This window comes from Canis lupus, chromosome 11 (genome assembly GCF_048164855.1).
Source record: "Canis lupus baileyi chromosome 11, mCanLup2.hap1, whole genome shotgun sequence".
Classification (NCBI taxonomy): domain Eukaryota; kingdom Metazoa; phylum Chordata; class Mammalia; order Carnivora; family Canidae; genus Canis; species Canis lupus.
In genome coordinates this window covers 7950679-7978154 of record NC_132848.1, presented here as the reverse complement: position 1 = coordinate 7978154, position 27476 = coordinate 7950679, and the positions used below count along the sequence as shown (strand labels likewise).

Below are 27476 nucleotides of genomic sequence, written 5' to 3'. Positions count from 1 at the left end.
AAGAATAAATAAGATGAAGAAAAGAGAGGCATATGCCGACCACCCAGGTATGATCCCTTAGTCTTCTACTTGTTGGTCCTTCAGGTATTAGGAGGCACCTATTGCAATCCGCCACAAATCTTGTTCAGAACAGACATCCCTGGTTTCCTTCATACATTCTTCAGGGAGCTAGTGGGGCGCCCCTCATCACCACTCTGGCCCTGCTCGTGTGATATTTCCCTATTCACATGTGACACCACCAGAACTGAGCTGACTTGTGCCCTGTGGAGCTGCTGGCTACCCCCCAATCAAGAGGGCATCCTTAAGCCCTCCCTACCCTTCCTGCCTGCAGAGCTGTGGTATGGTGATTCTCTAATGGACTGAAACTCTTTAAATTATGTGGACATTCCAATCATTTTTAATTTTCTTATTTTTATTTATACTACTTTCTGTTCTTCGTTGTCAACCAAAAGTATCAATTTGGATCTGAAGTCCAAATGGATACTCTGCCTGGAGCATTTCTTCTACTTGGACCAAAAAAGGGATGGGAAAGGGTTGGGAGTGACATGCTTTACTCTCTTAGAGGACCCAGGCAGACTACCAGTGGTCTGGGCTTTCCTTTATTAGCCCTCACAAGTCATTTCCTTATGGGCCTGCTCTAGAATCTTACTCCAGATTGATACCAAGCCACTCCTCCGCGGGTGACTGAATCCGTCGTCTCACTGAAAATCGGTCTTGATTTGCCTTGATTTGTCCAATCTCTAGGCACATTTCTTCACTGTACTTCCTCCCAGATCCCTAACAGAATTATGACAGCCTCATTTTTGAGAACTTTTGGGCTCAACATGTAATCTGTTGAAGCCAGAGGACTTGATCCCATTTATTGTGGCCAAGTCCCCATATGAAATGATTTCATCTATCTTGGGCTTTATTTTTGTTTGTTTGTTTGTTTGTTTGTGCTTTGTTTTTCTCAAGGCGATTTTCCCCTTCTCAGTCTGACAGGTAAAATAGCAATAAAATAGTACTTCTTCTGCTTTGTCATCTGTCAGCATCACACCCTTGCTCTCAAGCAGCCAATTAGCCTCTTCCTCAATTGCCTCCATTTTTCACATATAACTAAGGCCAGTTCTGTTGTCTTCACCATGTTCCATAAATATAAATTTTTCCGAGCTTTAGCTTTGTGAACACTTTTGATAGGTTAGTGGTACTGTCTACCCTTGGCCTTCGCATCAAAAGTAATGGCATCTTAAATTAACTCCATACCATTGGTCCAAATGTTTGCAAAGTGGCAAAAATGTAAAGTCCAGTATAGACTTCTTCACCTATAAATGTCTGAGAGATCTCCTGTTTGTGCAACGAGCACCATCAGGGTAGCTGTAGAGGGGCAACAGCATTCTACAGAGGTGCATTAAAACTCAATCTGGTTTTTGGGAAGCCCAGTGAGGAAGAAGAAGCTGCATGACCAAAACCTGGAAACTCTTAATTCTCAAGTTCTATCCTGGACCCTGCCTACCAATCCCAAAAAGGTGAATAAATAAATCTATGGACCGAGGATAAGATAGAGGAGCACATTCTATAAGTAATGAATGTTGGCCATAGGTCCCAGTGCAATCATGCCAAAGTCTTCTCTTGTTGAAGCTCGAGTCTGGTGTAGGGCTTAGGACTGGAGCAGCCTGTGTGCCTCTCTCCCCTGATCCTAGTGATAAGGGAAAGTCATTCCGGAAAGGCAGCAAATACAGAAATAAAACAAGAGCCAGAACAAGAAAACCCTCAAGCGTCCCGTCAGAACCAGCTGAAGGTAGCAGGAACACCGAGTTCTCTTGCCTGGAACACTATTTAGAGAAGAGGCAGGATGGAGAAAGCCAGAGAGCAGGGAACGGGAGAGAGCTTAGCTTTCCTCAAGGCCGCTTCCCCCCCCCCCCCCCCCCCCCGTGTCCACCCCCTTAATTGCTGCACTGTTGTGAATGAATGAGTGCATTTCAGGAAAGAAAATGGAGTCAGAGAGAGAGATGCACTATGTGGCTTTTTCCCCAAGAGTCTCAAATTTTACCTGACAAGACTTCTGGGAGTCGGGCACGAGGCTACCAAGAGCGAAGGCTACTGTGTCCCCAGGCTCAGTCAAGGACATCTATCCCTGGATCTAAATCGCACCTGATAGAAAAGTGAGGCGACATTAAGATACAATGGAATATTACTCAGCTATTAGAAATGACAAATACCCACCATTTGCTTCAACGTGGATGGAACTGGAGGGTATTATGCTGAGTGAAGTAAGTCAGTCGGAGAAGGACAAACATTATATGTTCTCATTCATTTGGGGAATATAAATAATAGTGAAAGGGAATAGAAGGGAAGGGAGAAGAAATGTGTGGGAAATATCAGAAAGGGAGACAGAACGTAAAGACTGCTAACTCTGGGAAACGAACTAGGGGTGGTGGAAGGGGAGGAGGGCGGGGAGTGGGGGTGAACGGGTGACGGGCACTGGGGGTTATTCTGTATGTTAGTAAATTGAACACCAATAAAAAATAAATTAAAAAAAAAAAGAGCTCTTCCTTCCCTGGTCCCATTTGAGAATTATTGCACAGATGTCCACTCTTGAAGAACAACAATCCATGTTGATATATAAAAGTTCAGAAAAGTCGTGTAACAAAGAAAGGTGTTTCCCAGACTCTTCAGAGCGTGAATTTTTTGGGTGATTCCTTACCATCATTCATAAGAGCGTTCGTTGCGTGGAGAACACTGTGGAGGCCAACTTCAGTTCATGGACTTATTCTGTGAAGAGTTCACTAGGTAAATGAGGGAATCGGCCTAACTTTGTATGTTCTCACTTCATATTTACACCCACCTTTTCTCTCTACATTCCCTGGAGCACCCGTTTTATTCCATAGTTTTGACTGCCATGTTAATATAACTGTTCCCAAGTGTGTTTTTCTAACGCTGACCTCATTCTTGACCACCACACCCACATTTCCAGCTGTGTACTTCCTAGTCCCTCTATCTGGGTATCAGGCACGTGCCCCGAGTTCAGCATGGAAAGTCAAAATGAAGTATCCTCTCAACCACAGTGACTTTTTTCCGGTCTCCCTCTCATTAATAATATCCTCACTCTCCAGTGACGAAGTTGGGAACCCCAGTGGATTTCCAGACCTTCTGTTTCCTTTACCCAGGAGAATGTACTCAAAAATTATGTCCATATGATAAATACAGATAGAATTTAAAAACTTAATGTATTTTGTCTCTGAGACTTCTATCTATTCCCATGGACATAGTCCAGACTCTCATTTTTCATTTGAACAATTGCAATAGCTTCAGGTAAATTATGGGGTAAGCAGAATTCTTGTAAGGAAAGGGAATTTGGCATGAGAACCTTTTATCTGTCTTTGTCAAGATAAAATCTTAAGTTACAGATATGCTTAGAAAAATGTTAAGGAGATTATGGCATTAATATTAATGAACAGGATGGGGTTTTAAAGCTAGTGATCAAGAGAAGTGGGAATGTTCCAGTGGTACTCTATCAATCTCCCTTGTTTGTTATGGAATTCTGGAGGTACCTGAGCACGTGCCTGGAAATTACAATGGGAAGTCAGCATACCACTCTACCACTAAAGCCTGAGTGAGGCCACCTAAGTCCAATTTGTTTTTTCATTTATACAGTTTCTTACAGTCACAACTGTGGACAGTTATTGTACAGAATAACGAAGTGCCAAGTAACGGTTTTAGTTTGTCTTGAGATATGCGAGTTTCCTTTAATGATTCAATCAGCATCATTAATAAACTATACTTAAGCAAAAAACCCAAAACCAAAAAAATTCCAAACTAAAAGTCTTTTGCACATAAACTCATCTAACCTGAAGAAAGTAGTATGGCCCCATTTTTCAAAGGGAGGAAGTGCAGTCACAGAGTGGCTGATTTTCCCAGCATAGCTAGTTCATAGCTTGAACTAGACTTTGGACTCCAAGCCCTGGGTTACTTTCCACTACCTTTCCACTGGCTCCCCAAACTTAACTGACGGTCACGTTCAGTGAATGGGAGATGGGCTTCCCAAGCCTCTGTTGTGTAAGGAACTGACATGGGGTAACTGTGAGCAAGTAGAACCAGAGAGGCCTTACAGGGAAGGCATCTAGCCTCTGTCCTAACCACAGGCCACCAGTAAGCCCACCTGCCCTGTGAGGTGAAGTCATGCAGCTTAATTTTGAATATGATCGATGGCAACAAGGGTGCCCCATTTATTTACACAGTATAGGTTGCAGGACCTTCTCAATACATTACATAGTGTAGAATGAATTGTTCACGGATCTGACTTTATCCTTACAGAGCCGATGCAGTTCTTAATTTATAGCACCATAAAGAAAAACAGTGAAGGATGCCTCAAGACTCTTGGCAGGCAAATATAGACAAAGCTCCCTCATGTCCTTTTGAATTCCAGGACTGGAGACTCATGGGCTTCGATCAGTGCATAACATGAAGATCTGAAAGCTCCTTTTCCTGTTTCCAACCATAGAATCTTACTGATTTGATTTAAATAGAATTTCCTCTTGTTTGCTTTATTCTGAGCATGAAGAACTGGTCACCCACCATTCTTTGAATAAAACCATTTCAAATTGTGTGAAGGAGAGTATGATCAAATCATTTCTCATTCTTTCCTTCAGGCTGAAATACCACAGTTGCTTTAATTTCCTTCAAAGCATCTATTTTCCACCCCTTGAGTTGTTTTTATTTCTCTTTTTGGGATTCTGTTCATTTGCTCCATTGCATTGCCTTTTTTAAGCAAAGAGGTCAGAACTGGACACAGCTCTAACCTGAGTGTGACTAATGCAGAGCATTTTGTAAGAAAGAGATTGCTTCCCGGACTCTACATGTCCTACCTGCCTTGGCACTTGAACAGTGAGCTATTGTTGTCATCGTTTATTTTTAAAAAAGGGAAGGGGATCCATCCTACTCCAAAAATGGCTACAATGGAGAAAAAAAATACATGCCTTTGGTGGCCTCACCCAGTCTCTAGCTACTTGCTATGGGGAGAAAAATGTGCTCATTTTGAGGCTTGAGAAGTGTTTATATACATTTGTACTGGGGGGCTGTTGCTGTTGATTATAGGTACTGACCCTGCACTTGAGAAGGATCATGTATATATATACCCTCTGATGCAAATGGAAAAAAGAACCATCAAATGTCCGACATGGGCTCTGAAATCCAAGCACAGAGGCAAAACTTTTCCAGCAAAGTGTTTTTTAAAACTGTGTAAAATGAGAAATGACTGTGGGATTTTTCACAAATAAGTTTAGTTTGAATCCTGTGGTCCTTGAAGAGAAAATTTTAAAAACCACCATCGGCAGCGTAAAATGGTGTAGCCACTTTGGAAAACCAATTGGCAGTTCCTCAAAAAACTAAACAGAGTTACAGTGTGACTCAGCAGTTCCACTCCTAGGCATGTAGCCAAGAGAATTAAAAGGATAATCCCACAAAAACTTGTAAATGAATGTTCATAGCAGTGTTAATCACAATAGCCAGGGTGGAAACCAACCAAATGTCTATCAGCTGACGAAGGCATAGACAAAATGTGGTCTATCTATACAGTGGAATAGTCATTTAGCCACAGAAAGGAATACAGTACTGATGCGTGCCACAAGGACAAACCTTGACAACATTAAGAGAAAGAAACTAGGCACGAGAGGCTGTATATTCTGATCCCATTAATATGACGTATCCAGAATAGGCAAATCTGTAGGAACAAAGTAGATTAGTGGTTGCCAGGGGTTGAGGGGAGGTGGGGGAGTGGGGAGTGACTGCTAATGGGTGCTGGTAGGGTAAGAGGTTCTTTCTGATGTGATGAGAATGTTCTGGAATTGGTTACAGTGATGGTTGAACAACCTGGTGAATTTACTAAAAATCACAGAATTGCACTCTAATTCGATGAATTTTTTTTGAAATGTGGATTATAGTTTTTAAAAAACAAAAGCAGAACAAATAATCCCATTTATAAATTCATTTATAAATTGACCCCTTGTCATATTTTTTTTTCCTTTTTAGAAATAATAAGCAGGGATCCCTGGGTGGCGCAGCGGTTTAGCGCCTGCCTTTGGCCCAGGGTGTGATCCTGGAGACCCGGGATCGAATCCCACGTCGGGCTCCCGGTACATGGAGCCTGCTTCTCCCTCTGCCTATGTCTCTGCCTCTCTCTCTCTCTCTCTGTGTGACTATCATAAATAAATAAAAATTAAAAAAAAAGAAATAAGCACCTCAGAAAGTTCTCTTTAATGACTATGAGGCTTTTACTTGGGAAAACGTGCTAGTGCCTTGGGTTTCTTGAATGTCGGTAGTAAAGCAAGATGTTTGCATACAGTGGCAGAATAAGGACACTGAGAAACTCTTCTGGGCAGTAGGAGTAGCGACTGGGCTGCTTGTGAGAAACCGGGAGCATCCGACTCATTTATTGCTCAGCAAATGGTCACTTATTTGTGCTGCTGCTTAACGATCAGTATTTTTTTTCTCTCCTGTCCATTTTTTTTTTTTTTTTTTTTTTGGTGAATATTTTTGCTGAGAAACTGAACCATGTGCTTGAGCCTCTGTTAGACGAATCATCAGTATTTGCAGCCTTTTTCTGTAGCGTCCATTCTGGAAACGGAATGGCTAGAAGCACACCCCAACTAATTCCAGGCTCGTGGGATTATTATTTTTCCCCCTTCAGCTACTTTCTGGCACCTCTAATTAGCCTCGACAGCCTGACTGTCCTCTGACGGTGGTGGCCCCTGCCTGTCCCATCAGCTACTCTGCTTTCTTTCCCATCGACACATTTCTGATACTTTTGAAGGAGACAGACGCTTCTGCTGCATCTGAACAGGACTCCCAAGGTCTGATGCTTTTTGACAAAATGGGTACCTCCTCCCTGTACTTGGGAATTGATATACACTGTCAAAAAGGGTTTTCCGAATGGTTTCTCTTTGTCACCTTGGATCAGATTTTCTCCTCCATCCTGGAAATGTGCAGTTTAATGTTGCGTTTCGAATCACTTTCAGCTGAAAAAGTGCGTAATGGAATCAGGGCATCCCATGAATACCCTTAGCAGCGTGGAAGATGCCTTTTGTTTGCAGCTCGTTGCTCCAACCATGCCTTTTGTTGCACTGGTGACAACAGTGGAATTACATTGGGGGGCTCGCTCGATAATGGGCTCCTTGTCCTTTATGATTTAAGAGATGCCCTAAGGGTGACTTCTCCCATCCTGGCACTTCGGAATTGGTTTATATTTATTAGAATCTGAACTCTGGCGGTTGCTACCTCCTGAGAAGAAAAGCAGTAACTGTACCAGTTTGTCCCTATTTCTCAGCCCCACGTACCTGAGGCTTATTTTCAGAATCGTTTAAATTTAGTTTTGAAAGGTGCCTGCGAATGGATCTGGTCCCATCTCTTCTTTTTATAGGCAAGGACACCAAGGCCTGGAGCCCAAGACGGGCATGAGGTGGGGGCTGGCACCTACAGATTCTGATTCCCAGGACGGTCCCAGCTTCCCGCCATACCACGTGGCCCCACTGCCACTGCTGATGCCCCTATGTGTGCATCCCTCCAACGCCATGGACTTCTCGGACGTGGGAGAGGGGTCAGCAATCAGCCACCGCCCCAGTATTTGTCATTTAGTGCTTTGGCTTTCACAGGATCACCTCCTGGGCAAACTGTCAGAACTTACAACAACCCGAGAGGCTAGGTGACAGTGCACCTATCTATGTGCCATTCAGTTAGCCGTAGTTGATAACACGCATGGGGCGTCCGTGCTGCAGGGCTGACCGACCTCTCAACCACGAGAGATTGGAACGAAGCTCTGTGCTATTGGGACTCTTCCAGACATGGGCCTCGGAGCCCTTTCTTTGCTGGCCTGCTGTTCCCAAGGCCCAGGGAGAGCAAGATGAGGCAACTTAGTGTCCGCTCTGGCTCCAGGAGTGAGCCTGACCCCTAACTTTTGGTTTGCTCGGAAGACTTTCCATGGCTCTTATTTCATGGAAACTGGACTGCTGGACACCGTTACCTGCTTTCTAAGTGCAGCAGCCCGGCAATTTTGTATTTTTTTTTCCATTTCTGCCCTGCAGAGTGTGCCGGTGTTCAGCTTAAAGGTGTGTGGGTGTGTGTGCACGTGTGTGCGCCCGCATATATGTGTACTCACGTATGGGTACATATATGTAAAGTCTGTATTTATAAATATAAACCTGTATGTATATATACATTTTTTCCCACTCTTCGAGCCACTTGCATAAAGCCTTCAATTGGGGCTATTTCATACTTATTAGTTGTCCTCCTACCATGTCTCCATGGCATCTGTTTGCAAAATCACTTACCTACGAGTTTGGGGGTTTTGATGGGCTTTGAGGCCAGAGGTTTTTACCTTGGGGAGGTAATCTCCCTGCCTGGCACAGCATGCACTCTTAGGCTTCCTGAGGGTTTCAGAAAGGGAGTGCTGACCAGGTTTCCTGCACCTGCCCTGCGATTCTCCAAACGTCATCTTCTTCTTAAAGTCATTTTTAAACAACGTTTTTATTTTATTTTTTTTTTTTTTTTAAGATTTTATTTATTCGTTCATAAGACACAGAGGCAGAGAGACACAGGCAGAGCGAGAAGCAGGCTCCATGCGGGGAGCCCGACATGGGACTCGATCCCAGGTCTCCAGGATCACGCCCTGGGCCGAAGGCGGTGCTGAACCACTGAGCCACGTGGGCTGCCCCTAAACAACGTTTTTAAATGTCTTAAAGACATCTTGGGGCTTAACCAGTTCTTATTTTTATAACAAAAGCCAGCCACTGGTTCCTCAGTTAGCGGCTCCTGACATGGCTACAGGATCCCTCTACAGTCGTGCCTGAGCTCTGTGACCTCTGACGTGCGACTGCGCCACTGGGCAGGGGTCTGTGGACCAGTGCTTGGGGCATACGGGGTTCACAAAAATTGGTAGTGGAACAAAGATGAATCTGTAGGACTTTAGGTCTTCTCTGAATATGTGGCCAAATCTGGGCAAACCAATTCCTCTTCAGACTTGACAAAAAGAACATCCATCCCCCGTAGCCGTCAAATAACGAAAAGCTATGTGAAGAAACGTGAACTCTCCCACTCGCATGCCCCTCCTCCTGCTTAATCAAACACGTGTTTACACTGCTGAGCAGCCAGGGGTCCTGTGGGCCCCTGTGGGTCCAGGTGGGCCAGTGAGGGCCTGAGCCTGACGGAAGGTAGCAGTCCACCTTGATTCACTTCCTGTGAACCTGCAGGCAAGAGGCAAAGAAAAAGCAAAGGGCCAGCTTCCCCGTGTTCCATTTCCACCCTCCCACCCCCGAAGGGCCCCTGCACCGTCAAGGGTCCATTGACAGGGAGCACAGACAGGAGGGAATCTTCTTACTGCTAAGGAGCTCTGGACAAAAGGCCTCTGCCTCTTAAACCAGGGGACGGGTCGTGGGGGGTGGGGGTGGAAAGGGGAGAGATTCTAGGCCAAAAAGCCCTTAGTGAGAATGGAGAGGACTGCCTTTGTATTGCCCCCACCCCCACCCCCGCCATGGCCGTGAGGGAGCACACCTGGCTTGGGCCTGGGGTCACAGTCCTCCCATATGGTGTATCCGTGTATGGCTTTCCTTTTTCAAAAATGGGATTATACTGCATATTCCTCAGAAACTTGCTTTTCTCACTTAGCAATCCATCATGGATATCTCTAGGTCAAGAAACGTACTTATCTCTCTCTCTCTCTCTCTCTCTCTCTCTTTTTTTAATGACCATATAATACCTTATGGATTACAAACCAATCTATTCAGTATCTCACCTTTTGATAGACGTTGAGACTGTTTCCAATCTTTGCTGCAACGAAGAATGTCAAGCACGATTTCTTGTTTGTATGTCCGAGGCTTCTGAGTTTTCTGTGTTTTTAGGTGGTAGTCCCAAAAGTAGGAGGACTGGACCATCGAACGCATCATTATAATAGATTTAAAAGGTATAACGGTTTACGCTCCCATTAATTATGAGATTGGCCTTTTTTCTTGCCCTATGAGAACTACTACCCGTTGTTAATTTTTTCAACAAACGTTTGCCAATCTGATGAGCAAAAGTTATATGTTATTTTTACTTTAATTTGCATTTTCCTGGACTAGTGAGATCGAGCATCTTTTCATGTGTTTATTGAACATTTGCATTTTCCCTTCTGTCAGTTGCCTAATCATATCTTTTACCCATTTTTTTTTTCCCTTTGCTTGTTTGTCAGATGTCTCTTGGAGAGTGTCAATCTTGCTTCTGAGGTGGGATTTCACAGGAGTTGGTGTGATCTCCTTAAGAGAAGTTGTGAAATCAAGCGAATATTTGAAACGAGCATCTCATTTGACCCCTTATTTTTCTCTTGACCGGTTAATGATTTGACTCACTTGGGGGACGCATGTAGGTCTTTTTGACGCCAAATTGTGATATTAGAGGATAGAAGTAGCAAGGTTTTCAAGAAATTGCTCTCTGAACTCAAAATTCTCATCAGTTAGCAATAAATTGCTTTTATCCTCTCATGTGGCTAATGTTTGGGGAGGGTGGGAGGCCATTTGAGAAACAATGAATGTCTTTGCTTTACCTTCTCTTCTCCCATCCTTGCAGTTGACTCCTAAGACCATCTTAGACCCTACCATTCACCTTAGTACAAATCAGGCTCCATCTTTTACGCTGGGCAAGAAATTCAAGTATGCAGATTTCATTTTTAGTCTCTGTGAACGAAAGGCTAGCCTTAACTTGGGGGAATATGCTCAGGAGCCACCTTTCTGGGGTAAGGGATATCAAGTAGGAAGTGGTGGCCAGTTGATTAAATTGCCCCAAGCCTAGGAACCTCCTCGCTTTATCTCTGGCTAATCTCTGAGTAAGTAAGTGGAATGACATCCAAAATCTGACCGTAGTCCTATCGACAGGTCCAGATCCAAAGGCCTAGCCGAAAGACCAGGGCGTATGCCTAATTCTCCTTGCTTCTTACTGCTGCCACAGCTTTTTTTGGGTTTTGTTTTAAATAATTTTCCTTTGGAAAAACAGCTCATAAAATAACAAAGTAGAAGATATGAAGTACACAAGAATCCCATGATGACAGAATGTAGCTTGAAAGCATTTCTCTAGTTTATTGGTTGTTTAGTGCAAGATTTGTCAGCCTTCACACGCACTCTATTCCCTTTGAAACCCATTCCCTCTCACTGCCCCACTCCAGATTGGAGACCAGCGCTCTGACACATTGATCCCAAGATCAGAGGGATGAAAGAGCGAAAGATCAAAAAGAAGCCAGGAAGCACATAGGAAGAGGCATCATGATTTAGGGACTGGAAAGTCTGACTGCCAAGCATGCTGTCATCTTTAATCCATGGGTGTCTCATAAAGGAAGAACTTGGTAGTTCAAACAGAAATGAAGACTGTTCTGTACATAGATGGATTTGATATAAATATCTGTTTAAGAAAGTAATTAGCTAGGGTTAGCCCAGCAGCGAATATTGGAATTGAATGCTGGTACCTCGTCACTGTGTGTGAATTTGAAATTTAAAAAAAACGAGAGTAAACACAGTGGTGGCTGCTGCCTTGGCTGTGTCCCCTCTCTCCTGCCCACTAAGGACAAGGGTTCTGCCTCAGTTGACTAAATCTCTCAAGTCACTTTGTTAGTGGCGACTTAGCCAGAATGACATCCTTTTACATTCATTGACTTTTTATAAAACCGATGAAAGGCGTGCAGGTGTTTGAGGGTCCAGACTCTTTACAGTTAAATAATTACAGGTAATAATGTTGTTACTAGGAAAAGTTTTATTCGAGGCCTTCACTCTGGGTGTATCTATTCATCCACCCAAGTGTGGCTTGCTCACTCTTTATCCATATAGTCATTTATCCATCAGCAGTTACTGTGTGTCTGTCACAGGCCTGAGATAAGGATTCAGGCTCTGGCTGGGAAATATCCTCAGGGAGTTAGAGAAGCCATGGGAGCAGTGGTGAGGGTTGGTAAGGACAATGCTGTGCAACACCATGGTATCACAGGGGCCTCACAGGTAACCCAGGAAGACAAGAGAAGGCACTCTCGGGGGGGGGGGGGGGGGCTGACGGCCTTGTCACTAGGAATAGCTTGTCCAGAGGAAAGGAGAGGGAGATGTGCAAGAATAACAAAAGTGAGGCGAAAGCCAGAAATAGAGGCAAAACACAGATAACAATGGATTTTGGAAATGCTGGGGAGCCATGAGGGAGCTTTCAAAAGGGAATATGACTTGGTGAGAGTCACACTTTATTTTTTTATTATTTTTTTATGAGAGTCACACTTTAAAATCACCGTGGTGGGGCACCTGGGTGGCTCAGGCTTAAGCATCTGCCTTCGGCTCAGGTCACGAATCTAGGGTCCTGGGTCAGAGTCCCCACATCCAGCTCTCTGCTCAGTGGGGAGTCGGCTTCTCCCTCTCCCTCTGCTCCCCTCCTCTGCGTCAAATAAATAAATAAAATCTTTTAAAAATTAAGATAAAAAATCCACCATGGTGATCATGTACAGAGTCAGAGGAGGACAGAAGTGGGAGCAGCACAGAGCTCCTGAGTCATGTGGACAAGCTCTGATGGGGACTTGAACCAAGGCACAAAATGGTGAGAATCAAAGAAAGGAACAGATTCACATGCTGTTGAAGAAGTAGAATTTATAGGGTGTGGTGCCTTTTTGGATGGTAGGGTGAGAAACAGGAGCAGTCTGAGAAGATTCCCTGGTGTAGGATAGGTGAGTAGGTGGGAAGGAGTGCTTTTCCCTGAGATGGAGAATGCTAGAAGGGCAGATCTGGGGAGGGGGTAGATAAGATCATTAATTAAGTTTGAAACATGCTGAATCTCAGATGATGGTGATTATTCATGTGGAGATATCTGTTGGCGGTTGAGTGCCCCAGGCTGGAGCACAGCAGAGATGTATGGGCTGGAAAGGATATTTGGAGTCATTGGTATATGTAGTTGTTGAAGCCATTTATTCATTTAGAAAATATTAAGGGCATAGAGTGGGGCCAGCTTCATGGATGTGCAATTTATGGGTCACACAGGCCTCACTCTTGGAAGGGCCCCACATTGAGTCTAAAGCTTTGTTGTCACCATCTTAAAATTCTCATTAATTTCTAAACAAGAGGCCTTGCATTTTTATTTGGCACTGGGCCCTGGAAATTAGGTACCCAGTCCTGCTTATCGTACCTTGGCCCTGTGTACAGTAGCTACAGGGCTACAATGTTGACTAAGGCAGCCATGGTTCTTGCCTTAAGAACTCACAGGCAAGGATGTTAAGCCATCAATAGCAAAATGGGATGTGTTCTATATTAGGAGTGCCAGGCTAAAGGAGCATGTGGGGAGGCTGCTAAAGCTAATCTTGGAGCTTAAGGAGTTAGGACATGAGACTCCCCGGGAAGAAGAGTAGAGAGACAAAATGGTAGCCCATAACACCAAAGGAAGAATAGAGAAGGGAGCCTCCAGGACATAGGGAATCTAGGAGGAGGAGTGTCCCAGAAGCCAGGATCAGGAGAGACTGTTAAATGATGCCAAGCAGACTAGGAATGAGGTCATATCCAGTGGATATAGTAACAAAGAGGCCATTGGGTGATTCTTGACACAGTTGGATAGAGAGGGGGGCAAGAATGAATTTACTTTAAGGGATCAGTGGGAGGTGGGAAAGTACAGCCCCTAACTGTAGATTATTATCTTAATAGGAAAGCAAAGAAAACAGGCCCTGAAAGGTGGGTTTTGGATTAGGAGAGTATCCTTTTTGTTTGTCTGTTTGGTTTGGTTTGGTTTTAAACAAAGTGTTTTGAGCATAGGTCGGAACTATGGGCAGAGAGCCATAGGAAGGAGAAGTTGAGGATACAGAGGGGGAATAACTGACAGAGGGAAGCCCTGAAGTGGGGAGTGATGGATGGACTTACCCTGGTCAGGAAGAGAAGAGAACAAGGTAGCAGAGGGAGCAGGTGAATTTCTAGGTGAGGACCCTCTTGGCTCTCCGAAGTCAACGTCACTTCACTTACCCAAGTGAGCATCCGCTGCCTCTCACTTCCTGCCTCAATTTCAAGGGGAAAGCATCTCCTGAGTTACCTCTTCTCATATTCAACAAATATTTATGGAGCTCCTGCTGTGTGGCAGGCTAAGCATTTGGAATAGAAGAGCAAACTAATAGGACAAGGCCCTGATCTCACACGTAGGTCCCACAAGTGGATCTTCCACAGCCTGATGGTGCGGTGTTGGCTCCTCCCCGCACACCCTCCTCCTCTGTGGTCTCCAACACTGTCTTCTGTCCTCCTTACCTTCTTCCTTGGACTCATTTTCTTCCGCTTCCCTCTGAGATAGCCAGCGTTCCTAGTTGGAGCCTAGAAGCTGGAATTCAGGGACCATGTAGAAAAGGGGAAGGAGTTAAAACTAGCTTTAAGCAAAATTTTGAAATAGAAGGTTGCCTTTGGAATTTATTGCCTAATGGCTTTTGATCTTATTCCCCTGGTTCTCAGAGCCCTTCTTGCTACTTTGAGATTAAGCTCTAACCTAAACCTTCCTCTGAAGCTCTCTCTCTCCATCCTCCATCAAAACCCTACTCCCTTATTCTGGAGTTAGTTGTACCTGATAAGTTAGGACAAAGACCATTTGAATGAACACACTGATCTGTGAAAGGTGGGTATCACCTTTCTTGGGAGGGGGGATTGCATTTTACAAGTGACACTGGATTTTTAAGAAGGAGCTTTTAATCTGTCCTATTTTGGGCATCGTAATAAAAGAAACAATGTGAATATTACATCTTCTTCCCAGTCGGCTTCCCTCAAGTTTTCCATTTTCTCATAGCTTCCACTGGTTTCTTTTAGACCCATTAATTCTCTAAAGCCCCTGTGACTTTTTGTTGCCATCCCCTCCCTTACCTGCCCTCCCATTGGGCACAGGGTTAGGGCTTGGGGGAGAGGTTGGGACAACTGCAGCTACTTATAGGGACTGCTTCTGAGTTGGAGATCACCTCTGTGGTGGGGAGGGGTGCCTGGGGCCTCCTGGCACAAAGAATGCAGCTGACCCTGGAGTCAGTGAGGCATCCACCCAGAGCTGAGCTCATCGAGTATAGGTGTTTCCTATCCTCCTGGCTCTTCACAGAGAAGTGTGTTGGGTTCCAGGCCTCTGGCTCTCTGGTACCTGAGAGCTCTTGGGTTCCTATAGAATGCGTTTTGCAAGCCACTTCACCAGTTGATAGCTAGAAAGTGGTTGTCACGAACCACTTCAGAACAAGAAGATCTAGGAGTAGGAGGCTCCGTCTGGCATAGGCCTAGGGAAGGTCGCTCCATGGTTATCCATGCTGTGGTGTCTCCCTTAGGTATCTCCCTTAGGGAACTCTGTTCTCTCAAGTCCTGGAGTCAGTAGTAGCTCTTGGGCACATTTTTTGGAAGTGTGTGAATTTCCTAACCTTCAGGATGAGATGAGAGGCTTTTTTTTTTTTTTTCCTGGACCCAGGATAGTACCCTAGAAACTCAGGAGTCTAAGTCAGGTGTTCACAGATGGTAACATGCCTATGAATCACCTGGGGATCTTATTACAATGAAGATTCTGATACAGTAAGTCTGAGATGGAACCTGAGAGTCTGCATTTCTAATAAGATCCCAGGTGAGGCCAGTGCCACTGGCCCACAGACACTAAGAGTAACAAGGATCTGGAGCTCTCTATTATGTTAAACACTAGCCACTTGTGACTTTTTAAAGATAAATTAATTAAAATTAAATGAAACTAAAAATTCAGTTTCTCAGCTGCACTAAGCATAATTTAGAGGCTTGTTACCCACGCGTGGCTAGTGGCTGCCGTATTAGATTACACAGATTAAAGTATTTCCTTTATCATGGAGAGGTCTATTGGAGAGCACTAGTCTAGAGTAAGCCTTAATTTGCATCATTCACTTATTCATCCATTTATTCACTGAGCACCTGTTATGTGCCAAGTAGGATGGTTGGTGCTGGGCATTAACAGATGGTTCCGGTAAGCCAACTGGAATGTAATATTCTAAAAGTAAAGATACCTGTAATATGGTGAGGGAGCTACAGTTGGTAACAGTGAATGTTACCATGCAGGTTAGAGGAAAAGGTACCCCTTGGGCATTTCATGTGTGGGTTGTTTTTTTTGTTGTTGTTGTTTTTCTTTTTTTTTAGATTTTATTGAGAGGGAGAGAGCGTGCATGGGCAACTGTGTGCGAGTCAGAGGAGAGGGAGAATCATACACAGACTCTGCGCTGAGTGCAGAGCCTGATGCAAGGCTCAATCCCATGACCCTGAGATCACAACCTGAGCCAAAATCAGGAGTCTGAACCGATTGAGCCCCCCAGGCTCGGTGTGTTCTGAACCAGGCTACAGAGTGATCATAGAATTGAGGTACTTACAAGACTGGCTACTGACAATACCCTTTTTGCCATTTCAGGGCCATAATCATCAGAAACGGAGAAATCATCCCCATGTCTTCAGAATTTACCCCCGAGACTGAGCGCCAGCGACTTCAGTACCTGGTAAGAGTCCTGTCGGTTTGGCGGAGCGCCATGGCGTCGGGGATGGTGTCAGAGCTGTTCTGGAGGAACGTGTAGCTATTGACATGGGAGCAGGCTCACGGCAGTCAAACGACATATGGTATTAACTCCCCCACACACACCTTCTGGATCACACATCCTGGCTCCGTGTGTGACGACACACTCCACCTCCGTGAATTTATTATTATTGCGGCTGTTTCTCTCCCATCTGTAACCAATCGAAGACACGATGTGCTCGTTTCTTTTAATGGGTTGGTATGTACAATATGAAGTGGGGTGTTGAGTAACACAGATACCTTTCTTCCTTGGCCTGCTACTCACTCTAACTGAAAATGGGGGCTCAGGCCTGAGGAGCATGGCAGCCCGCGATCGTGCCGGCAGCCCCCCCAACTTCACACACAGATATGAAGTCTCAAGGGCCCTTTGGGAAAGATGCAGGTGTCAGAAAATCTGTTTCTATCCTGAAAATAAGTTCTCCGTGTAGATCACCCTCTTTGGAGTGAAATTTTGAGTGGGCTAGAGGAGGGCTGTTTGGTTTTTCAGATCTTGAGCATTTTTGCTTCGCCTAGAGATTTGAGTTTTCTGGAAAAGAGGATACACTTCCCTGCCCTCAAATTCTGGAGCTAGGGCATTTGGCTTAGAATCTCAATTCAGTGATGGTGGCAATCATGCCAGGTTACTTTGGACATCTTTGGGGACTGACAGCTTGGATCGTAGTTCTATGGATGAAATATTTTCATGCCAACTGGCTTTCTTTTAAGACAAGATAGCTATAGCAGCGATCCTCTGCTCTTAGGGAAAAATTGATCCGACTGACTCCAAAAGGACTTTGCTCCTGTCTTTGAATTTTGGTGTGTGTGAACAGCCAGGGTTTGATTATTTTGGCCGATTTAGAAAGTGGCTGTGCACTTCCCCTCAATTCCCGTGTCTGTTTAGCTTGTTTTACTCAATATCCAAGCTGTGTTGCTCTGGTACATAATGACAACAGGAATCCAAACCCGGTATAAAAACGTCTCTCCACTCTTCTACGAACTGTTGTTCGCTACCCTTTCTGCTGTTTCTTTTTCAAGTGAGTAACCTTGCAGCCACTCCTGGGAAGTCCAAGCTTCAGAGCTCTCACTCCTTTTGGCAGAGGCAGGGGGAGCGGTCCTGCGGCAGCCACAAAAGATGCTCATTCCAGTCTCAGCTCTGTAACTTGCTGGCTGAGTAACTTTGTGCGAGTCTCTTAACCTTTCCAGGCCTCGGCGTGTCAGTCACGCAGTGGGAAGCTAGACTGGGGAGTCACCACCAAGGACCTTCCAAGTAGAGTTCATGACGACTGCCTTCCTTGTCACCTGTCTGGCTTGTTCTAACCCATCTTCCGCAAAGCCACCCAAGTGATCTGATCATGGACTGTCACCCCCCTACCTAAAATCGTTTGGCTCCTCACAGTGTACAGAAAGCAGGCCCCACCACTCAGCAGACCCGGAATCAGGGTCCCCATCCACCTCCCCTGCATTGTTTGTCTGTTGCCCCTACCAATGCCACCACGCCTCTCAGCTGCAAGCAGAGAACCACCTTCCATTTCTGGGGCAACCTTGATCTCCCCGACTTCCATGCCTTTGGACATATGCTTGCCTGGATGGCCCGTCCCTGTCCTCTGCCATCCTTTGAGACCCCAGCATAAATGTGTCTTCCTCTAGGAAGCATAGGGCTTCCGCCAGGGCTGGGTGTCTGTCCCCCGTGCTCCCATGGAGGAAATGCCCTGTAGAAGCCTGAGGCATGGCTCTGAGCCCGTACTGTTGCTCTGCTGGTTGCTGTCTCTCTCTCCCCTTCCAGACTGAGTCCTGGAGGCAGGCTCCGTGCCCTAGTCCCTTCCCGTTGCCAGTACCCAGCACAGAGGAGATACTGAATCGGGATTTGTTGACTAACTGAAGGAAAGAACCAATATTTGTATTGACATCTGGATCATTCCCACACAGCACTCTCCCCTCCGCCGTCCCCTGAACCCTGTCACAGCCTTTCTGTGCCTCAGCCACACCCTGTCTTCATCACCTCCTGGCCCTTTGGTGAAAACTATGCCCTATTTTCCTGCTCAAGGCAATGGCAAACAGCAGGCTGACTTTTTTTTTTTTTGAAATAGTTTCACATCTTCATGTTACAAGAATGGTACAGAGAGCTCAAAACACTAACTTTTAGGGAGGGATGGCGATGCTGACATTTTATCAGTCTCCTAAATATTTCAATGGTTGGAGTGAGATGCGTGTTGCCTCTGATCTCAGCTTCGTCATGTAGGTGTCTGTGATTTCTACAAGGCCCCTCACTGATCCCAGCTTCATCACCAGTAACAGGCATAGAAATCCTTAGAAGACAGGGGTAAGGATTAAGTAGAAATTCTACGCAGACTCCTTTTGTGCACAGAGCAGTCATTTGATTATTGTTTGATGAATCAGCCTTGCCGCTTCAAATCCCCCTGGTCTGCTGCAAACCGCAGTGATTCTTCTTCCTTATTTTTAATTTGAGACTCCCTCCTTCTGCTCCTAAGACTGATGTGTATTTCCGTGTCACTCTGGAACAATCAGGGTGTACCCCCTTAGCCCACAGAACTGAGCCTAACAGCTGAATTTCTGAAAGGTAAGAAAGCCGTCCCCATTCTTCTTAATCCTTACTCCTAAATCACATGGGTTTCTCCAGTGTATAACTACTCTCCCCAGACCGCAGGAGAGGAAACGATCAGAACGTAAAATATCCTGGTTGTCCAGCTTCCTCTTCTGTCAGGAGTCTAGAAATGTAGGCTCTGAAGTGAACAAATCCGGTAATAATAATAATAATAATGGTCACATGACCTACGATGCAAATCCTTGTGGGGAAGTTTTTGAGAGAATTAGGGGACTCAGAGTGTAAAATAACCTTGTGGTGAAGCCTTTTTGGTAAAGTATTTGAGAGAGTTAGGCTTATAGCATAGAGTATTAAAAATCGTATCAATTGTGAGAGGAAGACAGTAGTGTGATGACTTGTCGCAGCCCAGCCCAGCGCAGCCCCGGCGGGAGCTGTGTGGCTCCAAGCCCCGCACACCACGTCTCCGAAGCTCTCCTAAGTGAAATGTGTAGGATCCCTCCCGAGAGAGATCCACTGTAGGTTCTGAGATCAAAATGAAAAGCAACCCCATGGTAGTATAAAACACAGTATATATCTCAAAATTTTAAGTGCATCTAATCCTATCAGCTCTTTTTTTTTTTCTGGAAGATCAGTTCCCTTGAACTAATAATGAAGCACTTCGGTGCCCTGGGGATTATCGTCTGTTCTGTGTGATCTGAATGAGTCCGTACACCACTGGACAGTTGACAGTGTAGTCCTTATTCTTAGGTCAAATTAAACTTTCTCTTTATGATGTGTGAAGAAACACTTATGATAGACTCACTATAAAACTTCCAGGTCCTGGGATCCCTGGGTGACTCAGCGGTTTGGTGCCTGCCTTTGGCCCAGGGCACGATCCTGGAGTCCCAGGATCGAGTCCTACGTCGGGCTCCCGGCATGGAGCCTACTTCTCCCTCCTCCTGTGTCTCTGCCCCTCTCTCTCTCTCTCTCTCTCTCTCTCTCTCTCTCTCTCATAAATAAATAAATAAATAAATAAATAAATAAATAAATAAATAAATAAATAAATAAATCTTAAAAAAAAAAAACTTCCAGGTCCTTAGAGACTTGACTTGAGCTTGTGTCTGCAGTCCGACTCGTAGAAACGGTTAACGGTTTTCCTGGCAATGGGGAAGATTGAGAGCCCATTGTACGTGAGCAGTCTAGATCCGCACGGACAGGGAATGTTCTTGGTATGCACGCCCTGGATGTTTGGGGATTACAAACCTGGAAGCGGATTACGAGATGATGGATGTGGCAGGCATGTTAATTTTGTTTGGTCTTGCAGCCTGCCCTCCGAGGGCCCTTCCTGCAGCTCTCCGGTAATGTGAACTTTGTTCCATAGATTCTTGGGCAGGATGATTAATCAAGCAGGCTTGAGGGTTTGACGTGTTTACACGGAACGCGACAGGTGTGTGATGAAGGGGTCAGGGGCTGCGGACCCCTGCCCCAGCAGCCGGGGAGAGCTGCTGCCCTACAGCCATGAATAAGCCTTGCCCTTCTGTCACTGTGCCTTTTAAAGCATTTTTTTTAATGTTTCCGGGATGATTGAAATAAAATATTTAAGGAGGTCTAGCACGCTAAACAGAATGTTCGGATGGAGTCAGGGTGCAGAGAGGAGGGAAAGCAGTCCGGGCATGGACATGTCTCAGCGGGATTTACTGCTTTGCTGCTGTGGCCTCCAGAAAGCCACCCCCACCTTTGCTTCAGGTGACAGCCAGAAATGGATCTCCCTCAGGGGGACCTCTGTAGCCCCCGAGGTGGGAGAGTGATGGCTCCCCCTCCCTTCTGCCTAGGCATATTTATAAACTCTGATTTGATTACGTTAAGATGTGCTGGTATCATCAAACCTTCAAGTAATGCACTTCTGTCCTTGTAGATAATCCAAGTCTGCAGCTGTTTTTCATCAAGGGCAATGTACAGAAGAGATGAAAGTGGGTTTCAGATACACATTTGATAACATACAAGTGCAACACCAGCTGAGGTGACTTCTTGTGGTGTCCTTGGAACTACCCCCAGCCTTCTACGCCGAGTGTGATTCTGTTTGCGTGGTATTTCCCTGGTGCTGGGTTTGGAAAGGTTTCAAGGTGGACAGTGTTGCACCTCTTGGCTTTTCGGATTTGTCATGCTCAAAAGTTAGCTCCCAAGAAGTATATTCCTTAACTCTGAACCTGCTTTTAAAACAGGATGCCAGGGGATCCCTGGGTGGCTTAGCGGTTTAGCGCCTGCCTTTGGCCCAGGGCGCGATCCTGAAGTCCCGGGATCAAGTCCCACGTCAGGCTCCCCGCATGGAGCCTGCTTCTCCCTCTGCCTGTGTCTCTGCCCCTCTCTCTCTCTCTCTCTCTCTCTCTCTCTCTGTCTATCGTAAATAAATAAATAAAATCTTTAAAATATGTATAAATAAATAAATAATAAAACAGGATGCAGTAGGGCTCCTGAGTGGCCCAACCCATTAAGCATCTGCCTTCAGCTCAGGTCGTGATCTCCCATTAAGCATCTTCTTCAACTCAGGGTCCTGGCATTGAGCCCTGGGTCGGGCCCCCTGCTCAGCGAGGAAGGAGCCTGCTTCTCCCTCTCTCTCTTTGCCTGCCGCTCCCTCTGCTTGCTCGCCCTCTCTCTCTCCCTGTTTCAAATAAATAAATAGAGTCTTTAAAAATAAAAAAAAAATTAAATGGATGTTTTGTTTATTCCAGTTTGGGAGGACTCAGAGGCTTGGTGTTGAGGTATTATTCCAAACCCGCTGTGCGGACCTAAGAAAATGAATTCTGCACAGCTAAACAAAACCATGAGAATGTATCCCTAACTCCTTTAATTCTTAAAAAAGCTCAGTCTTTCTGCACAGTTGCTACACACATACAGTCTTTAGGCTCTCTAAAACCCCTCTCTTGCAACATACTGAATAAAAAGTTGGACACATAAAGCCAGAGCCATCTGTCCATAGGGTCCCTTAAAAATTGATCTTAGTGTAAAGAAGCAAGACAGTGTCATGCATCCTTTAAAAATGTTACAGTTAAATATGCTCTGAAAGAGGTGTGTAGGGACGCCTGGGTGGCTCAGCAGTTGAGCGTCTGCCTTTGGCTCAGAACATGATCCTGGAGACCCAGGATCAAGTCCCACATTGGGCTCCCCGCAGGGAACATATTTCTCTCTCTGCCTGTGTCTCTGCCTCTGTGTGTGTGTGTGTGTGTGTGTGTGTGTGTCACGAATAAGTAAAAAAAATCTTAAAAAAAAAAAAAAAAAAGAGGTACGTAGCAGTCACTGAAGTTTACCAGGGCAAAAGTTAGCTGTGCATAAAAAGCTTTCTCTGTTCCAGTTCCTTCATTGGTGAAATCAGATAATTACAGGAGCTCCCGTGATTGGTATGAGGACTAATGAGTTAATATTTATAATGTGCTTACAGTAGTGCCTAGATCAGAGGCAAAAATAAAATCTCTTAGTTTCAAATCTAACTGTACATGAAGAACTTTTGTATGGCCGTCCTGCCATTGGGACTACTTCTGTGGCCTTTTATAAAATTTATAAATTCCATTTGCATATGCAAAGGGATTGAAGATATACAGGCACATTCTTTTTGCTGACATGAGTTGTTCTCTCTTCAAATGAATTCCTTTCCCAGATTTTTACTTGGGAGGAAAAAGCATTAAGCATATGAATATGGAAACTTTATATGTTTTATGTAAATGAATACTTTTTACCCCTTTTTCTATACATTAAACTGTTGTAGAGTTGACAAATCTAGGCAATTTTGTTTAATATATCCATTTGCATACCAGTTTCCATGTGGCTCCTTTATCGTAAGCTATAAATCTTACAATTTTAGAGTTATTTTAAGGGCATGCTTTTCTCTGGTTGATCAGTACAGTCCCATGTAGAAATTTAAATGTGAATCTTTCTTGACATCCATGTAAGCCAGACAGAATTTTATCAATATTCAATTTTATAATGGCATATATACATAAGCTTGGTTCCTGTTACTTTGGGATTTTAAAGGATAAATTAAGACAGAGAATTCTTTATGAAAGACTCCAACACATACATATTTAGATCTCAGCCATTTAACATTTTTCCCTTCACTTTTGTTTAACCCGAACCAAAATACTCTATTTCTGCACTGTAAGTCAGGCAGCCAGCCTTGGCTCTGGAGGAGCCATCTCGTTTGACCCACAGTGTGACCGTCAGTGACTTGGCTGATGTTAGTTTTTGTTTGTTTGTTTGTTTGTTTGTTTAAGGATTTTATTTATTGATTCATGAGAGAGGCAGAGACACAGGCAGAGGGAGAAGCAGGCTCCCTACAAGGAGCGCAATGAGGGACTCGATCCCAGGACCCCGGGGTCACACCCTGAGCCAAAGGCAGCCACTGAGCCACCCAGGCGTCCCTTGGCTGATGTTATTAATTTCATTTCATTCATGACTTTCTACCATGGAAAATCATCTTGAAATATAAAGCTTCCAATCCACCCCTCATATAATCTGACAAGCTTTTCCCCTCCTAAGGGCAAGAGAGAGGAGAGATTACTCAGGGTTTGTTGTTTTCCTTGTTTTAGGATTTGTGTTAAATACTGAAAATCCTCATTTTGATAATGTCCTTTCAAATATTGAGAGGTCTGAACATTTAAAAAATTAGCTCATAACAAAGTTTCCTAGGGGCACCTGGGTGGCTCAGTCGGTGGGGTGTCTGCTTTACTGTGTGTATATTATACTCCATCAAAAAGTTTTTTACCAGAAATACTTGCACTTTATTGAACTGGCTGTTCCCTTTTCAGAAGGAGCCTTCTCAGGGGCTCTGCAGGAGCCCACGCTGAGCGGGCTGGACAGGCCCCCAGGAAGGCACCCTGTTGCCACCTGTCGATTCTCTCTCTAGGGCAGCTGCAAAGCCCCTCTACTCCCATGCTGCCTCACACTTCCTCGCCTCTGCTCTTGCTGCTCTGGCCCCGGATGCCTTCCATGCCCAGCTTTTCAGATTCTCTCTGACCCACCCAGTGAGCACCCCACTCTATCCCATAGCCCCTGGGGATAGCTCCATTTCTGCCCATAAGCCTTCCTCAGTGTCCCCCACTAGTATATGAGCTCTGAACAAAGGAACCTCGTTTTTTGTTCTTTGAATCTCCCACCCCCAATACCTGGCACACAGGAGCTCATGTGTTCATGGCGTGCATTCCTTTGGCTGGATACCCCCAAACCTGGGATAATCCTCTCCTTGGCTGGCGCTACTTACTGGCAAGGTAACCACAAGACAGCAGAAGGAAATTTTATTAAAAGAAGTAAGCAAGGTGTGTTTCCCAGCAGGCGATTTTGAGTGACCTCAGGGCTCACTCCCTGAGTGTCCGCAGGAAGCGTGGTGCTCCGTCTTCTCTCGTTAACCCTTCATACATACCACTCTCTGGTCCTGGGTTCTGGCTTCCACTCGCTGGTCTCGCCCTGCCCTGCCAAGGCATCAGAGCTCTCATGCAGCCCTGGAGGGTGGAGCTCAGACCCGTGTGCTCCCAAGTGAGGCCGACCTGGGTTCAGGTTACCCGCCCACTCTGCTCTAATGGGAGGCTTCCTAGAAGGTTCTACAAGACATCTCTCCTTCAGACTTGTCCCCTCCTATTATGGCTGTATCCCTCTGTGACCCAGATTCCCACTGGGATGCTGTGGCTGTGTTTCTTCACAGTAAGTGCTTACTTCTGTCCCCTTGCAGCTGGTTTCTGCCCAAGACTAGAGGGGAAAGCATCCAGGACCCCTGATCCTCCTTCCCCATCTCTGGTGCTGCTGCCGCTTGGCACAGCAGGTTACTCCAGCATCATTCCCTAGATGAGCTGTCCTTGGCTCCGGCCAAGCATAACCAGGCCTAGAAGTTTATTCTCCTTAGCTGTCCAGACACTAAGTGGCAAGGATATGTCCTACCCTATTTCTAGCAAACCTGTGCTCTCCAGAGTCCTAAAGGACTTTGGTTTTGTCGCGGCGGTGGTTACCAAGCTTTCCTTCCAGGGGTCATTTGTAGCAACGCATGAACTCCACTGTACCTCCACCCCCTCCCCTCCCCTAGGAGCATTCTGTTACGCTGCCTTGTGGGAGAGCCTCAAATTGTAGGATTAAAATGGAGGTATAAAAAGTGGTCCTTTTTTTTACATGGAGCAGGCCAACACACTTTAAATTGGATTTTAGTATAAAATACATTTCTAGGTTTCCAGTCAGCATGCTTATTAAGTAGAGAAGAGACATGACATTATTTAAATGTTCTTAGGAATGTGAAATATCGTGAGGTTTTATTTTTATTTATTTATTTTTTTATAAGAGACTCTTTTTTTTTTTAATTTTTTTATTTATTTATGATAGTCGCACAGAGAGAGAGATAGAGAGGCAGAGACACAGGCAGAGGGAGAAGCAGGCTCCATGCACCGGGAGCCTGACGTGGGATTCGATCCCGGGTCTCCAGGATCACGCCCTGGGCCAAAGGCAGGCGCCAAACCGCTGTGCCACCCAGAGATCCCCTATCATGAGGTTTTAAATGCTATAACTGCACCCACACACGTGTGGTTTTATAAGAAGATATCTATCGAATTATAAAAAGTTTAACTAAATCCGAAATACGGTAATATGTGTCCAAGATTGTTTTTCTGTGCCATAGACCGGAGTTTCAATTTATTCAAAAAATGGAAAGCTATGTTGTATTGTTTTATAAAGTTTAATTACCAAACGTAATTGTGTAGAGCAGGTCAGAATGTTTTGTTGTCATTCTTCCAGCAAATACTTACTTGGAGTCTTCACTGTGTTAGGTGCTATGCTGGGGTCTGGTGTATAGCTAAGGTTTAATAATAATGAATGTATTTAAGTGTTGCCGGTACTACTTGCATCGCCATGCAGATGTTTTAACATATGTCCAAATACCGTCATCATAGAGAAAAAACTAAGATATATCCAGCATGTCAGAAAAACAAAGAATTAGGGAGAGTGTCCAGAATTTTTATTTTGTAGGGATCTTAATGTATTCTTGTTCTCTTGTCCTGGATTTTTATCCCATTAGGGCCCACATTTTTAATAGGCCAACATCCCTATGAAATGTCCCTTAGGAAAGGACAGTAGTCCTCTATACCTATTTATGAGCTGCCCAGGTATGAGCAGTAGAGTAAAACATGCCAGAATTATCTGAGAACCTTGTAAGTTTGGAAATCATTGGACTTTGTTGCTGAGAGGAACCTAACAAGTTCTTAAACCTACATTTTACGGTCTTTACACTTTGGGTATTTTGCTTCCATTGAATTCAAAGTAAAATCACTTTCAAGGCTCGAGATTCCAGAATGCTGATGTGAGTGATGCCTCTGGTGGGACAGGCCAGCTCTAACGAAGTAACACTAACCAGTTGTGTTACTTGAATGCTGCACAACATCTGAGAAGTTTTTCTGAGTTGCCTAGTTGTGGCCCACTCTGTTTCTGAGAATAAAATGTCTCTGCTGAGGAAAGCAGTGGGCTTCAGCGTCTCCTGCATTGGAGCTTGGTTGGTCCTTCCCAGTGATGTTAGCTCTCCCTCAAATTATTGGAATAACGAGGGACAGTGAAGCTCCTCTCAGCAATTTTCTGAATTTTTAGAACTTTAAAAACTAGGTTCTGTTATTGGGACTACATCAAAATAAAAAGCTGCACAGGGAACGAAACAGCAAAACAAAAAGGCAACCTACAGAATAGGAGAAGATGTTTGCAAGTGATGTATCCAGTAAAAGGTTAATATCCAAAATATATAAAGAACTTCTACAAGTCAGCACCCAAAAAAACCCCAAATAATCCAATTAAAAAATGGGCAGAAGACACAAACAGACGTTTTCTCCAAAGAAGACATACAGATCACCAAACAGACAAATGAAAAGATGCTCAACATCAACAAAGGATGCTCAACAAATGAAAAGATGCTCAACATCATCATCAGGGAAATGCAAATCAACACTACAATGAGATACCACCTCACGCTGTCAGAATGACTAAAATCAACAACACAAAGAAGAACAAGTATTGGTGAGGATGTAGAGAACCCTTTTCCACTGTTGGTGGGAATGCTGACTGGTGCAGCCACTCTGGAAAACAGTATGGAGGTTCTTCAAAATTAAAAATAGAGCTACCCCATGACCCAGTAATCACACTACTGGGTATTTACCCAAGGAATACAAGAACACTAAGTCAGAGGAATAGATGCACCTCTATGGAGAAGCATTACTTACAATAGCCAAATTATGGAAGCAGCCCAAGTGTCCAGTGATAGATGATGAATGGATAAAGAAGATGTGATACACACACACATGCGCGAATATTATGCAGCCATAAAAAGGAATGAAATCTTGCCATTTGCAATGACATGGATGAAGCTAGAAAGTATTATGCTAAGAATTTAAGAAACAAATGAGCAAAGGAAAAAAAGAGAAAA

The 27476-nt window shown here is 44.7% G+C and overlaps 1 protein-coding gene across 4 annotated transcripts in view; it reads left to right on the top strand.

Moving 5' to 3' along the window:
- Positions 1 to 27476, top strand: part of PPM1H (protein phosphatase, Mg2+/Mn2+ dependent 1H) — a 253772-nt gene that overhangs the window by 151976 nt on the left and 74320 nt on the right. For all 4 annotated transcript variants that reach the window (XM_072843062.1, XM_072843065.1, XM_072843064.1 and 1 more), the window contains exon 5: positions 16366 to 16450. In XM_072843062.1, coding sequence (XP_072699163.1) covers positions 16366 to 16450 — 85 coding nt within the window. The remainder of the gene's footprint in view (positions 1 to 16365; positions 16451 to 27476) is intronic.